This window comes from Gekko japonicus, unplaced genomic scaffold (genome assembly GCF_001447785.1).
Source record: "Gekko japonicus isolate JY-2015 unplaced genomic scaffold, Gekko_japonicus_V1.1 scaffold3103, whole genome shotgun sequence".
Lineage (NCBI taxonomy): Eukaryota > Metazoa > Chordata > Lepidosauria > Squamata > Gekkonidae > Gekko > Gekko japonicus.
Window position 1 is genome coordinate 140,900 of NW_015164294.1, and position 17,004 is coordinate 157,903.

The 17,004-nt window shown below is 43.3% G+C and overlaps 1 protein-coding gene across 1 annotated transcript in view; it reads right to left on the bottom strand.

The window, feature by feature from the left end:
• The window catches only part of NKTR (natural killer cell triggering receptor), a 41,664-nt gene extending 27,555 nt beyond the window's left edge, over positions 1-14,109 (bottom strand). Inside the window, exons 1-5 of the mRNA XM_015408792.1 lie at positions 14,052-14,109; positions 10,477-10,551; positions 8,299-8,406; positions 7,988-8,032; positions 5,550-5,637 (exon numbers count right to left, since the gene is read on the bottom strand). Coding sequence (XP_015264278.1) covers positions 5,550-5,637; positions 7,988-8,032; positions 8,299-8,406; positions 10,477-10,551; positions 14,052-14,109 — 374 coding nt within the window. The remainder of the gene's footprint in view (positions 1-5,549; positions 5,638-7,987; positions 8,033-8,298; positions 8,407-10,476; positions 10,552-14,051) is intronic.
• Positions 14,110-17,004: the final 2,895 nt, after the last annotated feature.

A 17,004-nucleotide genomic window follows, 5' to 3' on the forward strand; every position in this document is an offset into this window, starting at 1 on the left:
TTCCCTAAGGGAAGCTGACTTTCTAGATATAACTGACCAATGGATTGACAGTAACATCAGCCACGCAATAGCCCCCCATCGATTTAGCAAGTTGAGAGAAGGAAGCTAGACAGTATATATGGGTTAGAAAATAAAAATACTGTCTTAAAAACCAGTTCATACTGCCATCTCCCCCTCCCCCTTCCCTGGAAGAACTTCAACAGCACAAGATTTAATGCACATATGTTCAGAAAAAGGACAAGAAAGACAGAAAAGAAGAGAAAGAAACACAGCCTTAGAGGAATGAGACATTACCTTTGGAGCGCACGATGTAACACTGTTTCTGTAAATTTTACACAAAAATGGCAAGAAATAAATTGTAGTACAATTCCAAACAAATTCGAGTCTATGTTTCAATACAAATCTAAAATAATTTCCAAGTGTATGCAGTTTCCCAAACTGTATGTAAAACCAAGGAAATTAATATATATATATATATATATATACAGGGCTCTAAATTTTCTTTTAGGTTTCTATTTGGAAATTCATAGTAAGTTCTGGTTACATCCATAAAGAAGTGTTCTGTTATATGCCCTAAGGTGCAACTGTGTAGAATGGACTCTACTAAAAATCTGTCTGGAAAAGCACTTATTCTTCCCTATGGCTTTTTAAAGGATGCAGCTGCTCGCATGTATAAAGTTTAAGTCATCTGAGGATGCGTTTATACTGTACAGGACATCATGCCTCTATATTCCATTATGCACAAGACTACTGAAAGGCTGATTTGCTAGAAAAGAAGGATAAAAATGCAGGAACCCATTTACGGGCCGCTAAGACACTCACTGTACCGACCCTTGGACCATCCCCCCCCCAAAACAAACGACCAATCCGAAAACATTAAGGGCAGAAAGCTTTCGCTTCCACAGATTCAGATCAAGCATAAAGGAGACAGTCAGACAGAAACTGGGAGGATTACTCTTGAGCAAGCATCCCTAATCTTAACATGCCGGACTGTTCTGGTCCACTGGAATCAGTAATCAACAGCCTTAAGCCTAAAAACCTTGCTGCCCAATGGAGAAACGACAATGCAACGTGATTATGTCGAAGTCGTAGTTTCCAAAGCATGGAAAGTTGCCGTAAAGAATTAGCACTGGAGTGCTAATATTTCTTGTTATTTATCAAAACTGATCAGGAGCAGTCCCACCCCCAAGAACAATGTGGCCTAAGTTAGGGTATAAAAGTGATTAGCACCTCTCCCATGTAAACCGCCCAGAGACCCCTACGGGGGTTAGGGCGGTATATCAAATCGAAGGAATAAATAAATAAATAAATAAACACAATCACTTTAAGGCCTGCCAGCCCAATTTACATTAAGACCTATATCAGGCAAAAAGAAAAAGAAAACACACACTTCTGGCTTCATTTTGTTTGAAGTTAAGACTTTAGGATAATCCAACAGGATTATACAGGGTTAAATTAAGACTGTATGTAGACTCTGGATTATGGCATTTTTTAATGTATTAAACAATCTACCGCCCACGTTCGCAATATTAATCATTCATTCGGAGTGCGAAGAAAGGAAGTTGTGAAAACAGCCACAGTGGAAGAGCGACTGCTTCAGCTTGCGTCATAAAACAAAGCGGAGGAGGGCCCAGAAACATCTTTTCTTCCGAGCAAGTCCGTGTCCATGAGCTGAAGACTCCGTTAACATTTAAATAGAATTCCTCCTCAAATAGTTAGCATTTAGTAGGCAAGCAGCAGAGGTTGGAAAAATGCCACCTTGCCAGGTACCATAGTTCTGGCTCCCAGAATCTGGGCCTGTTTTAGAAAGATACCAGACTGCGCGCCAAAGGTCTACAACTGTGAAGAAAAAGGCTTGAGCGAGCTCAACCACAACGCCAGCGACACGTTTCAGCGCTCTCTCAAATACGGTGGTGTGCATTTAAGGGGAGGGGGGGTTAAGTGCACGGCTCGCTATCTGCTATAGCTACAAGCAACACTGTCAAAAACTCTCAAAGTGAAACAGTAGACAATTGTTTGGGTCCATGCCATTTCTTTTGTAGGTTACATGGCCAGAATCCAAAAGAGCTATTTTAGGCAATCCCGAGGTTTCGCAGGCACCCAGTTGGATGTTTTTCTTCTTCTCCACCTCCACCCCCTCCCTCCCGTACTACAAACTCTTGTAGAATGCCTCTCCATCAACCTTTTCTTGGGCATGAAGAACTATTGTGACTCTTCAGATCCTAGCCAATAAGTCTGAAAGTGGGATTTCCTCATAGAATTATAACTACTGAGACTCTGTCCAGGACACCGAGAGCCCTGTGGGATAATTAACGCTTCCAAATCAGTCACAAAATGTTGCCCACAATCCGCCCAACTGGGCACGAGGAGCAGAAAACATATCTGCTTTCAAAGACAGAGGAGGCTGATTTCCCTGACTGCAACTTTTCATCCCTTGGTTTTTAGGCACATCTGGGAAGGGACTGCAAAAGCATGCAAAAATCTCTACATGGTTCTTTGGATCTTCATCTAAGTTTGTTTCGGATACTTCCAAACAAAAGAACAAAGCCCCGCCCACCCACAATGGTTCGAATCTCTGCTTCACTTTCTCAAACTTCAGGCACAAACAATAATTTTGGTGTTAGCCTAAAGACTGATTTTAGCCTGCATTTAGCCACACAGCTCATTTTAGCATGAGCAGCAAAGCAACAGTGTTCCTTTGTAGCCTGCACCACAAGTCAGAGTTAATAACCTAAGGTTGTCATATATAACAGCAGTGCTGGGAAAAGCAAACGGAGATTTAAGTATTGTCCCCATGCACGTTTACCACACATTTTATTTATTTTTATTTATTACTTTCAATTTATATCCCGCCTATGCCGGGGCAAACTGGCATGATTTACTGGACCTCAGGAACCAGAATGCACTTGGTTAACTAATGATCATACATGTGCATTATATAGAAGTGCTTCAATTAAAATGGGTCCAACCATAGTAACATCCAACTGGGTGGGGTTGTGTGTATGTGGGCTGGTCCAGTTAACGGTCTTCGAACATATTTGGGGGTTGCAGATTTTATTCAGCCCAAAGCCCCCCCTCCCGGTGCAAAATTTACCATGTGTAGAAGGCTCCATTAACTTTCTCATGTTTACTATGCGGAATGTATAAATGTCCGCAAATTTCGAACAACTATGCCTTATGAACAGGTCAAGTTCCATTTGCCAGGGATTCTACATGCCCCAAAGTGCAGCCCAGCACCTGGGAACCAGCACTCTGGTTGAAGGGCAGCAAGCCCTCAGCAAGAGATGGGGTGGTGGGCAGTGTTCCCTCTAAGCTGAGTTAGTGTGAGCTAGCTCACAGTTTTTTAGCCTCCGGCTCACACATTTTTGTCTTAGCTCAGGAAGGATAGCTCCAGGTCAAACTAATTTATGCAGCAGCCAAATCACTCGCTCACAACTTCAATGCCAGTAGCTCACCAAGTAGAATTTTTGCTCACAAGACTCCACAGGTTAGAGGGAACATTGGTGGTGGGTGGGGCTGTCCTGTCCCTTGCATTGGGTATGCAGAGTGCTCGGGTAGCTTTTAGAACGAAAGTAAGTATTGGCAACGGTCTGCTGACCGCATAAGTTGGCCTGTGAGCCTATTCCGTCCTACACCTTAATTCAAGTATAAAATCTAAATATGTATTCCTCTAGCCCGCTCAAATTGCTGCGCCTACTCACTTTCCCCCTGAGGAAGCAGGGTGCAATCAGGACACAACCTATCTGTGCTAGACTGAGCATTTTAGGAGTTGAGCCAAACGCAGCGATAAATGCGTCACAACCAGTGTTCCCTCTAAGCTGAGTTAGTGTGAGCTAGCTCACAGATTTGTAGCCTCCGGCTCACACAGTTCTGTCTTAGCTCAGGAAGGAGGGCTCCAGAGCAAACCCAATTCATGCAGTAGTCAAATCGCTCTCACAACTTTAATGCCAGTAGCTCACAGAGTAGAATTTTTGCTCACAAGACTCCACAGCTTAGAGGGAGCACTGGTCACAACCAGAAAATATAAAAAGGCACTCGGGATCATTCCTACCCAGGTACGCCACACAAACTCCGGCTCTATGTCTGCATAAAATTACCTCCCTCTGAGCTCTTGAAATAAGCCACACTATAAACCTATTCATAAACAACATTTTACATATTTTTGCCGATATTTTTGCCAACAACATTTAAGGCGTGGTGACCTATAAAACATGAGCTCCTTTCCCTGTCATCGTAATTCAGTCCTGATGCACATATTGCAATGTGAGTTGAAAGAAACTTTAGAGCCCTTTGGAAGCTTCTCCGTGAGCGTATCAACAATTGTAGCTTGCTAGTTTTTTAAAAAAAGTTCAGATAAGCTTAAAAATGGAAAAGTATAAATAAAAGCATAAGGCAGTGAAAACAGTGAACTGTTTATTTCAATTCACTGTATTTACATACGAGTTATGTAAGCCCGGAGTTGCAAGAAAAAACACCTTTCTGCTAAATTAGCGCACAAAGAGAATTCCCTACAAGCCTACCCACCTCTCCCCCAGCGAACAGATAACCAAATCCTTTGTGTGGTTACATCTGCTTTCCATTTTTGGGACATTCTTTAGGAAACAACCTAAATATGCCTCTTATCTGAACCTCATTCGAACATGGAGAAAAAAATCTGTTCAGGCAAGAGAGTTTAGTTCTTCCGTAAAACTTTTCCCTTTAACAAGGCTAGGAAGCACCATTCATTCTTACTCATTAAGAAAGATGGCAAAGTCCATATAGATTTTAATATAGAGAATTAGATGGTGAGTTTATTAAAGCGCCTGATACACATCAGGATGAAGATGTGCTGCAACAAAAATCCTCGTCTACAAACTGAATACAACAGTGACTAAATACTGGGAGGGGGCTTTGGTTTTTGTTGTGTAAATATTAATAACGGAAGATGTTTGAAAGAAGATAAAAAGAGAACACTGAAATAAACGCAAGTAAATCAAAAACTACAGGGAAGCTAGTTTGCCAACTTTAGTATTCATCAGGTAATTATGAAATTGGAATAAGCTTTGTAACAAAAACTGGAGTTTACTGTTCTGTCATTTGATGTATCATAGTCCAAATCTAACGCAAGGATTCACAATGTGTGCAGAAAAGTCTATGGGTATGTATATATTGCATAGGGTGGTAAAAACATTATAAACAAATCAAAAGTAGGTCCTCTCAAAAAGAAACCCAGTCTTTGAAACACTTTATCTCTTGCTTGTAAATGGACTCTTGTCAAGATAATCAGGTGTCAAGTATATAAAGTCTATAGCAGCACCTTTTAAAAGTATCATACTTATACACTAGAGATGTCAAGCAAACTAAGTAATCCAGAAGAGCATAGACATTAGAAACCAATGGGATTAAAAAAAAATGATTTGTGAAAAGACAAGCAGGAAAAAAAATACCAAAATGTCTATAGCTTCTTGTTCGTTTGCTCAAAGACTGATAGATCAGCAATACCATCTTTCTCATGAACAGCGCTTCTCCATATAAGAAAAGCTCAGCTCTCAAAGTCCAAAACTACTTACATGAAAAACTGGGAACCATTTGTATGTTTCCCTCTGTTTGCCATTGACAAAAGGAAGGCTCTGTCATGTTTCAGGATAAAGTTTTCATCTGTTTTAAGAAAAAAAGAAGAGAGGTTAATCAGGGCCTCTGAGCCAAATTTAGCTGTTTCAGAAAGATCAACAATATGCAAGGAGGACTTCTCCAGCAGCTCATTAGGAAAACTTAAAAAAAGAGAGATAATGTACACAACAACTGTACACAACCACCATGTCAGTAACATTCATCAAAGGACACAAGACTTCCGAGCCTTTTATTAGAGGAATCAGGACAGCTTTTTAAATCAAACATACGGGGAAGTTATGTCTTCTACCAGTTCAGGCCTCTGCCTGTCTTTCTCATTTTCATACCACCCTCCTCTACCCATAATTCTCTCCTTCTCCATTTCACCTTTGCAACCTCCTTGTGAAGTAATTTAGGCTGAAAGAGTGAACCTAATGGTTGCCAGAACTCCCCAAACCAAGAACTCCCTGGCTCTAATCCAATATTCTAACCAGGACACCACAACTGCTCACCATTCGACAATTTAACACTAAACTGTGTCTCTAAGGGGTAGTTCCAACAAGGTTTCAGGTGCTGTTCGCCCCCCCAAAAAACACTGCTAGACAAAACACCCAGGATCAAACTGGATCTCCTGCACGCAGAGCATAGCACTGAGCTACGTGATCCCTTCTGGTATTCACTTCCAGACTGCTGTCTATGGAGACAGAAGTAGAACAACCATCCAAATGTGTCTGGGCTAGGGCTCCCAATTCCAGGTCGGGAAATTCCCGGAGATTTGGGGGTGGAGCTGGGGAAGAGCTGGGTGGGTGCCATGTTGGGCATCCCTGACATAAATCTAGACTTCTCTGTGGTACAGTCAGTCGCCAGCAGAGGACGAAAAATGCTGGGTTATTGTTCTTCCGGTAACTGGGAGCCTGCTAATTGTCAGTTTGCCAAAAGGCTAAACTGGATGCATAACGTGGGAGTTGAGTCCTCTTTACGAAGACTGTTGTGAACATTAGTACCTGCAAGACACAGCCCTAACACACACACACACACACCCTACTTGTATGACAAACACTCTCTTTTCTGCTTCGTTATGGTGCCCCCGGATTTTTAAAAAATTACTTCTCTTCCCAATCCTGCCAATGAGTTCACAAACAGCAGGCCTTTCCACTTTGCCCAAAGGTACCATTTTTTTAAACAAATGCAAAAGTTAACGGGAAAAAAACACTGCCATGAGCCGAGAAGAAGACCGCACATGATGTCTTTTCAGCTTCAGTCTCAATGAATTTAAAATATTTTTACATTAAAATGTTAAGCTTGGTGATGTCTTGAGCAAACACATATCAGTCAGGAAGGTGGTTTTCACATGTAAGTCATCAGCATTTACGGCTTAACTGCTTAACATGAAACTACAGACGCACAGTACCAGAACAGTTGTACTTACCTACCATAAAATCTTAAGAGAAAAAGAACCAAAAACCTTTTAGAACACGGATTTCTCAACAGACCGCTACTCAAGGTCAATATCTTCTGGCATCTAACAGTACTATACTGCAACATAACCTCTGTAAGCATGCACACCGTAGGGAAAAAAGGCATACAGATCACTACGCCGTATCCAAACTCCTCCTGTACTGGTTTGCAGCTGATATGGCAAACAGCACTGTAACATCCTGTTCTTGACTCAACAAACAACTGGTCTGTATTTGCTCTAAAAGCAGCGACTGCTATTACGAGCATCATCAAAGAGTTTATTCAGAGTGAACAACATATGTGGATTTATTACTCCTAGGAAGAGAACATGCTACAAGTATTTTCAGAATTCAATAAACATACAAACCTTGGAAGGGCAAGGAGTGGAGGGGGGGGGGAGAGAACCTGCTCCAAGACCAACGTTTAAAAACCCAACAGTCCCCTCGTCGAAAGAGAAGGCAACCTTAGAGCCTCTCAAACTAGCTTTAGACTTCTCTCTCCGAGCTACATCGTTTACCCAGCCACAAATTCATTGTCAGTGGTCCATATAGTTACTAGGAAGGGTGCGGGGGGAACAGAGTTTGAATTTGTGTTGCGCTTTCGTCTCTTACCTTTTCATTTTGCAAAAGACCACATTCTCTATAAACAAAAGAATATGTTGACAGTTTTAGGTAGGAAGACAGGAGTTGTCATGAATCAAGTTGCCTAGCCTCCATGCTGAAGTCACGTTTTAACCAACTAAGTTAGCCGCAATTCTTTCTGTCCATTAAACGCTAAGTATTACAATAAAAGTATGTTTAAAGCTCATGCACATAAATAATCTCCATGCAACGTTACGTTCATGCAAAGGCGTTCTAAGCTGACCTTCTCATTAAACGTATCAGGAATCAAAACTCTCAAAACGGAAACAAACACACCGTCACAAATTGTTAGATCTTACCTTTGAAATATCCACCATAAATAGATTCGCCGCCTTTCCCATTACCTGGTGATTTTTAAAAGGAGACATGGTCAGTTCGGAATCTGTTCTGTTTCTTTTTGCAGTTTCCTGTTGCAAGTCAATATTTTAATATTTATTGCTTCTATGGCTGTTATGATGTTTTATGCCGATTAGCCGCTTCAATATATGAGACACACAATTTAAAATATGGCAAGAATGAGACTCTCATCCAGATATTCATTTTTAACGTGAACAGTACTAGGAAAACGATAATTATGTGGTCTTTAAAAAAAATCTCTCTCAAGCTTTACCTTCACTGAAGTCTCCACCTTGAATCATGAAGTTTTTAACCACACGGTGGAATGTAGAGCCTTCATAGCAAAGTTTTTTCCCAGTTGTTTTCCCAATTCCTTTTTCACCTGCAAGGAAGAAAGTAAATGTGAATTAACAGCTCCGCAGCAGTAATCTACAGTAGAGCAAGGTGGGTTGCCGAGTTGGTCTGAAGAAACAGAACAAACTTAAGAGTCCAATGGCACCTTTAAGACCAACTAGAGTCCAATGGTACCTACAGCGATAACCTTGCTTTCCAATTCGACAGAAACACACAGTAAATTGTTGAAATAAAACAAAGAGCCAGGTCTCTCAATGAAGGGCTGTCATTCTTCTACCATAAGTCTCAACCTACTTGGAAATCTGCCAAGACTAACTCTTTATTGCCCCCACAACTTTTAAAACTCTAATTGAGACGATGGCAAACTAGCCTGGAATTGAGTACTGCAACTGCTATTTTTCTCAGCACTTAGGGGTGGGGTGGAATAGTCTATGTATATTTCCATCCCCTGCCACTGAGACCCAGAGGGAGAGAAGATGGGTTTAAACAGAATGTAGTCTCACAGGACTTATTTACTTCATTCATACCTCATCTTTCTCCCCAACAGGGAGAGCCAAATAGGCTTACACTGAGAGCCAGTTTGGTGTAGTGTTTAAGTGTGCGGACTCTAATCTGGGAGAACCGGGTTTGATTCCACACTCCTCCACTCGCAGCTGCTGGATGACCTTGGGCAAGCCATAGTTCTGACAAGAGCTGTCCTTGAAAGGGCAGTTCTAGAAAGAGCTCTCTCAGCCCCACCTACCTCACAGGGTGTCTGTTGTGGGGAGGAGAAGGGAAGGGAGTTTGTAAGCCACTCTGAGACTCTGAGTGAACAGTGGGGTATAAATCCAATCTTGTTCTCCTCCTCTTCTCCATTTTATCATAACAACTGCGGTCACACAGAGGATTAGCCATGCTACAGAGACGGAAGATAGGCGGATTTTCTGGGCGCGATCACAGTGCCACATCTGGGAAGCGTAGAGCTCCCGTGGCGAACCCGAGGCTTCCCGCCAAAGATGCGGGGTAAAAAACTAGTACCTCCGAGGTACTAGTTTCCGGAAACCGCAGGGCAAGGGCGGGCGCCTGATCGCGTTTCCGGTGGTAGGTCGTGGCATCCGGCGCCCGCCCACGTCCCGTCGCTAAAAGGGTTTTTTCCCCCCAAGTCTCCATGGGATGTGCACAAGCACCCAACAGCGCATGCGCACACTTCGTTTAAAAACAAACAACACAGCCCCCTCCTCTTTTCCGTACCCCCCCAACTCCTGGCTCGGCCTGCTCAAGAGGAACTCTCTGCACCGGGCGGCAGAGGGGGAGGTGCAGGGGGGGCGTGGCAGGAGGGCGGCCCGGCTGAAGCTCCTCCTGGAGGGGACCAGTCGGAGGACACAGTTTGCATTCCTCTGCAGCCCTGGAACGGGTTAAACCCGCGGAGCCTTATGCTAGAGGCCGCTTCTTTGCCGTGCCACAGGATTGTCCTGTGATCGGCACCTCCCCCCTAACCACGGGACCTCGACTGGACGTCTGATCGCGCAGCCGTGCGTTATTTTGCTCCGGGGCAAACAGCTACGCTTCCTCCCCACATTTTCCTGCCCGTGTGACTGGGGCCAACAACCCAATGAGGTAGGTTAGGATGAGGGTGTATGACTGACCCAATGTCGCCCAGCAAGCTTTCACAGCAGAGTCTGGCACTGTAACTACTACACCAGAATCAAGAGAGATCCCACATTCAAATAATTATGGCAGCACCTTTCATTTCATGTTCATAATTTTGGAGAAAAGCCTGTGAATACCGCAGAACGGTCAAAAGCAATTAGGACACTACTAGCAAACATATCTTTAGATTCTGACCAACGCATTTGTGACACCTGCCCCACCCCAAAATGAGAGAAGGGTCCAGCCCGACCTCTATTCTTCATACTTTAAAGCCCAGTATTGGAAGAACAAAAATCAACCTACTCTCCAATGTTGGCAAAACAAACTTTGGGAGCACTTTACCACCCCAAAATGAGAGAAGGGTCCAGCCCGACCTCTATTCTTCATACTTTAAAGCTCAGCCAAAATGTACAGAACAACTGAACAGCAACTTTGTGCATTAAATAATGACTGTGGAAAAGTAACTTACCTGTACATAGGCAAAGGAAGTTTTTGCAAGTCCTTGGACATACATCGGAGAAAAGTTGAAATATGATACGACCAACTGGAAGAAGAATTAAAAACAGGGTTACTTTGTAATTCTGTAATATCTAGGGCAAAGCCGCTAACTCTCCTTAATGGATGTCTTCCATATGTCCTGCTGAATATTAACAAAAAGCAGCACAAGTTTAAATTGCATTTTAAACATTTAAGTATCTTTAAATGTTGGCCGATCACCTGATCCGCTCACTCTCCCACACAGACAAACACTGCTGCGAACACAGGGGGCTTACTGGATTCACATTACCTTGGTCAAGCTAGAGACAGCAGAACAGCTGTGATCTAAATTACTGGCACTAAAGCTGCCATTTGCCCTGGAGTGAAAACACACAATTTTTAACGTAGTGATCAAAGTGAAAATCCTACCATAAAGGAGGAAGGGGGGGCTAACCCCCAAAATTGGATGGAAATAGCATGGGAAAAAAATTATTGAGGATCAAAGTAAGTATGTGGGAAGCTGGGAGAATATATGAAAGACATATGAACACAAAAAATGGTATGTGACTCAATGCAAACAGAAGCTCTTAACCTTATTTGAAACTATGCCCTTTGTCATTTAGTGAAAGGCTGTTACATGCACTAAAACATGATCTGTTCTGCTGTTTTAGAATAGATTCAGACCGGTAATCTCAAGGATTCTAAAGCACTTGTGGTTTTGGAAGAAGTCCCTGAAGATAAGCTTTAAAAATTGCCTAAGGAAAAAGTACTGAGAGGCTACAGGGCTCAGTTACATTTTGCTTTTTATCAGCTCTCTAAAAGTGTCAGAAATAACACGTAATATAAATTATTCATGATATGAGTAGCAGCTGTAAAAATCCAAAAACAAATAAGGTAGAACAAGTGCTACCAAAGCTCTTGCAGGGGCAAACAAATTTTATGAATCTTTTTAAAAGTTCACAAGGAGATTACACTTTTTGGTGCCCATATGCCACGTTATTAAAACTTCTTGCATCATAGAAGACATTCTGGCAGCTGCGATTCAGGTCACTTATTAAGCTTATGTCAAATCCAGGGAACCAAGCTAGTGTAGCTCTCTAGAAACAGGAAACTGATACTCACTCACACACATCCAGAACACCCTGCGTCCCCCTCACAAAGCCCCCTGCATGCTTGCAACAGCTTCCACACACACACTGCGGGTTCAACAACCCAACAAGGACAGCTCAGGATGGACTTAAGGCCTTCCAGCTCAAATGGCTTTAAGACCTGGGGTCCTAAGGCTATTGATCTGGTACACAACATTAAAGGAAACCAGAACAATGGTGCCATTTCCAGGAACTCTGTGAGGGAAAATAAAGACTTCAGAATCTCTTCTCTGATGGGCTGGGATGAGAGAGATGGGCGTCTGAAAAGGGTGAATAAAAGGAAAACCGATATCACTAGAAAAGGACAAAATACAGCAATCTTTTTGAAGTCAGGGAGGTACAGGTTTGGTAAGTTCCTGGATGGAAATCCTATGTAAATCACCTTAAGTTTCATGATGGACAAAAGGCAAATATAGGTGAAATAAGTACATTTGAAGACTAGGGGAAACTAAATACTCCATTAGGTGGGTGTTTATTTAATCAGTATATCAAATATCACTTTTGTAATTTAACTGAATTTTTTTAAAAAAGAATTCTGCAATCATGCAATGCTTTTATAAAAGTATGCTTTATGTCAACTGCGTCTAATCAGATTTGCAAAAAAGGAACAAACAAAAACTAGATGTTTTAAAAAAGCACCCAGCCCTATCAATAGCCTGTAGCATGCTTCGAAGGAAAGCACAGTGGTCAACCTCTGCTCCCCATTACTTCTTTGTTAAACAACCAAACGTGAAGAACTGTTTGCGAGGCAAGTCTTCCTATCTAGGCACAGCAAACTGCTAAGAGCAGAGCAAAGGCCTTTCTAACCTCTCATAGCCTATTTATACCTGCCGGTCTCGGAACATGACTGATCCAGCCCGCAGATGTAGCCCCAGCTAGCTGCAATGTGTGTGTAATTAAAATGCTGTATGTTGTCTTCCCTATCCCCACGAACATTGTTAGTCCAACTGTCAAAGAGTACGTAACTGTAAAATCGCTCTGAGCCCGCAGGTGTGTGGGAAACAGCGATTAATAAATTGAAAGTATTATTATTATTATTTTTGTGGGTCTGGATTAGGCCAAGTTGCAGCGTGAAATGGCAAGAGGAAAAGCCTGAGAAGACTTGAATATTTTTTCTTCCCACCTACAAAAGCTTACCGTAATCAGACTGCAGAATCATTAAAACCTTGGCACACCAGTCACAAGTTGGGGCCTTTGAAACACAGCTATCTCCACATCTTGCTCCTTACGTTCCCTTGATTTACACATTTAATAAATTTTATCAAACAAAATCGCTCAATTCAGGTTATTGTGGCAGCTTACGATGGGCTCTGTTTCATTCCCACAATCATCCTGTAAGGTAAGCTAGCCAGAGAGAGAACGTGTAGGGCTTTTTCCATGGCTACCCATGGAACGTGAGTTTATAGTGTCTTTATCAACATCTTGTCAATCTCAACCTTTATTAATAGTAACTTTCTAGCCCTCGTGATTATGGAGAAGAGACGGGCGACGTGAAAGACCGACTTAAGATTCAGAAGAAAGAATCGGTCAGGCAGTTGTTTGTTATGGTCATAGATCAGCAGAAGTCGGAATGAATCTCTTCGAGGACCTTCTCCCCAGGGACTCTAGCATTTGTACACCTTTCCCCTAACTTTTTCCTATTTGAAAAAGTGTGCCTCACACACAAAAGCTCATACCCTGAATATACCTTTGTTGGTCTTAAAGGGGCCACTGGACTCTCAATTTGTTCTACTTTTTCCTAACAGTCATTTCTCAGTACCTTATGTGACTCTTTCTCCTTTCTCACCTACGGTGCTAACAGATGCTCTTTATGAATCACCATACATTATGCAAATTACATGGTATCAGTGAGACTTATTTCTCCCTGTTGCATTCAGACAATCAGGGGGCAGGAGGGAGGTAAACAGATCTTTCATTTATCTCATTAAATGGGACTGCAAAAGTTCCCAGACATATATGTTAAAATACTACCTAGCCAGACTTTGCTAACCCAAATTATGCCTCGCCCCACAACATGCTTTTATTTTATTTTTCTATTTCTGCGCACAATGCCTTCTCATCTCTCAGGGACTATAAACAGATTTTTACTACAACACCCCCACACCCCTTACTTTTCACCAGTAAACACACTGCTGATGGATCTTGAAATGCTACAAGACACTGTAAATGCTGATTGCAGTAATTCTGAATGTGAAAGTCACTACACCTGTCTAAATTTTACATAGTCTACTGCTTGGGGGGGCGGGGGGAGGAAATAATTTCACAACAGTATAAAAAACACAGAAGACAAATACTTAAAATGCCCTTTCTAAGCAACGTGGCAACTGCATACAACGCAAGGCTTGAATGAAAGGTCAGCAGCAATTCAAACACCTCTCTGGGTCAATCGATAGCAGTCTTACAGATTTCCCAACCTTACCTGGCTCTCGGTTGATTTCTATGTCAAAGAAGCACTGAGGCCGATCCTGTGCCCCCATGGCAGCAGGAAGACCCGGCGCCTCTCCTCCTCACCACCCTGGGGAAAACAGAACCGACTCAGAATTGAAACAAATCAGGACTCAAAGCAGTCTGATGCGATCTGTACCCTCTGGAGAAGCCGAAGGCTATTCACTGAGGCTTGGGCGGATCGTCTGAATTATAGCTCCCTCCCACCATCTAGAAAGGGTGGAGTGTTAATACTGAGAACCCACCCAGCCACAGTATAAAGCAACCAATTACAACGGACAGTGTGGATTTCACAGGATCCAAGATGAAATGGAAGTCTTCTATTTATACCGAAAAAATCTCTCACCAGGATGACGGTGGGGAGAGGGAGGAGGTCAAGAATAGAAAGCAAAGGCTATAATACAGGTCCATTACAAACACAAAAAGTACCGTGTTCACTGGCAGGGACGGCAGCAACAGCCATCCTGAACATGACGTTTGGGAATGAAGTATCAGGCAAAGGAAGGCAGCCCTTGACTGGGAAGGCAGCCCTTGACTGGAAGGGACTGCCCCTCCACCCCTATACAAAGCTGCTCGACCCACCCCTGTTAAAAATTGTGAGGGGGTACCATGTACCCTGCCCTGAGCGGGATGGCTCTGGCTAGCCTGATCCTTGTCAGATCTTGGAAACGAAGCAGAGTTGGCCTTGGTTTGGTGTAGTGGTTAAGTGCACGGACTCTTAATCTGGGAGAACCAGGTTTGATTCCCCACTCTTCCACTCGCAGCTGCTGGATGACCTTGGGCAAGCCATAGTTCTGTCAGAGCCGTTCTCTAATGAGCAGTTCTGGAAAGAGCTCTCTCAGCCCCACCTACCTCACAGGGTGTCTGCTGTGGGGAGGGGAAGGGAAAGGAGTTTGCAAGTCGCTCTGAGACTCTGAGTGAAGGGCGGGGTATAAATCCAATCTCTTCTCTTCTTCTCCTTCTTAAGTACTTGGATGGGGAAGCCCCCAAGGAAGTCCAGGGGTCACTACAAAGAGGCAGGCAAGGACATACCACCTGTTTGTTTTTTGCCTTGGAAACCCTGCAGGGTGGCCAGAAGTCAGCTGCGATTTGACAGCGTTTTCCTCCACCACCACGCTCCCAAACCACTTGTGGGGTTCGAAGGACTGGAAGTGTAGGTGCAATTCTTGGCTGTTTTTCGGAGCTCAGAGCTTGTACTGGACTTATTCTAGCGGGGTGGCTGTTTTGGGCTGAGCCTTTGTCCTTAAGGTGCCACAAAAACCCTCTTCATCTGATACTCTCCACAGGTTTAATTTGTTTTTACCTATCAGTCATCTTGTGGGGCATTTTAAGTAGAAAAAATGGATATCAATCCTCTATAAGAAACGGATCCTACACTTCTTTTCCCCTCTCCCTTTATTTGCCAGGGGAAAAGAGTGAATACTTTTTGTGGGGTAGGGTGGGGTAAAAGTTCCCAAAATAAATTTAAAAATACCTTTTGCCACCCATATGAAACTGGTGGTAGATTTATTTGCTTCATATGTAGTCAGCGTTTCTTGTAGAGATTCAATGCAAATTCATGAAACAAAGAGTTTCATGTTTGCTTATCAATCAAGGGTTGGTCTTTGAAGAGGGTGGGAGACATCCTGTCCTCATCTCGAACTCTCTATTTACCAGGAATTTGTACAGACACCTGCCTAACCCGGCCATATTCTGATACTACTGTTTATGGCATGGCATAAGCACAATTGTTGTCAGGGGGATTTAGAACCACTTGCACATGTTTTGATAGAATTACATCCTTAATCTTTATTTATTACAAACAGTCAGTTTGCTTTGGGTACCGGAAAGTTTCATTATTTTAGCTCACTGTACCTAACAGTAAACTGGCTGGCTCCTGTGTGGACGACAAAGGTCATGCAATACAGAGGTGGGTAGCCGAGTGGGTCTGAGGCAACAGAATGAAATTTGAGTCCAGTTGCACCTTTAAGACCAACAAAGTTTAATTCTAGGTATAAGCTTATATACGCACCCGAAAGCTTATAACCAGAATTAAACCTTGTTGGTCTTAGAAGGTGCCACTGGACTCAGATTTTACTCAAGAGACAAGGCAGGGATCTCTATCTACCGAGGGGACTCTCCAGATATATCAAAAATATGACTTTTCCAATCAACCCAATGGGGGGGAAATCTCAAACAGCCAGATAAGAACTGAGCATGCTCCCAGAATCATAGACCAGTTAAAACAGTTAACAGTCAGTTAAAGAAGGGGGGGGGGGGGGGGCGGGGGGGGGGGGGAGGCAGAGGCAAAGTTCCTCTGGCTTCCTCTCAAGGGTTAATGCGAATAGTAATAGGCCTGGTTCGTCCTGCAGGTGTTACTGATTGGTTTCTCAGGCTGTACTGTTGTTATCATCTTCAGGGTCAGAGATGAAGGTGGCGAGATTAGTTTCTCATGAGAACCTGCGGTCCGTATGATGGTGGGGAGGAGAGGGGTGGGTGGGGATGAGGTAATCTTCTAGAGGCTTCTTCAGAGAGCCTGTCCTGATTGGATGTCACTCTCCCCTGATGTTGCTGGGTCAAAAACTCTAATTCATCTAAGATCCAATGGAAGATAGGACTAGCTGAGATCCCAATGGACCGAAGGCCTAAACTATGTTCTGCTTGAACTGCAATCAGGAGCAGCGTAGAGAATTTCTGGGCTTTGGCCCGTGACTTTGGAACTTAAGGTTTTGTTCCATCTAATGCGTGCTCTGAAAGTGTTAAGACAGCTGAGCTAGTCTTTCTTGTTTTCTTGCTGCGCGGTTTTAAAATAACGTACAAGGGGCGGGACCCGCGATACTCGCGGGAGGGGGGGAGGGAGCTCCACACTTATCAGGCAGAGGAGGTAGCAGCAGGAGGAGGTAAGTTCCCCCCCATCCCGCCGGTTCCCCCCCGTCCCCTCCCCCACC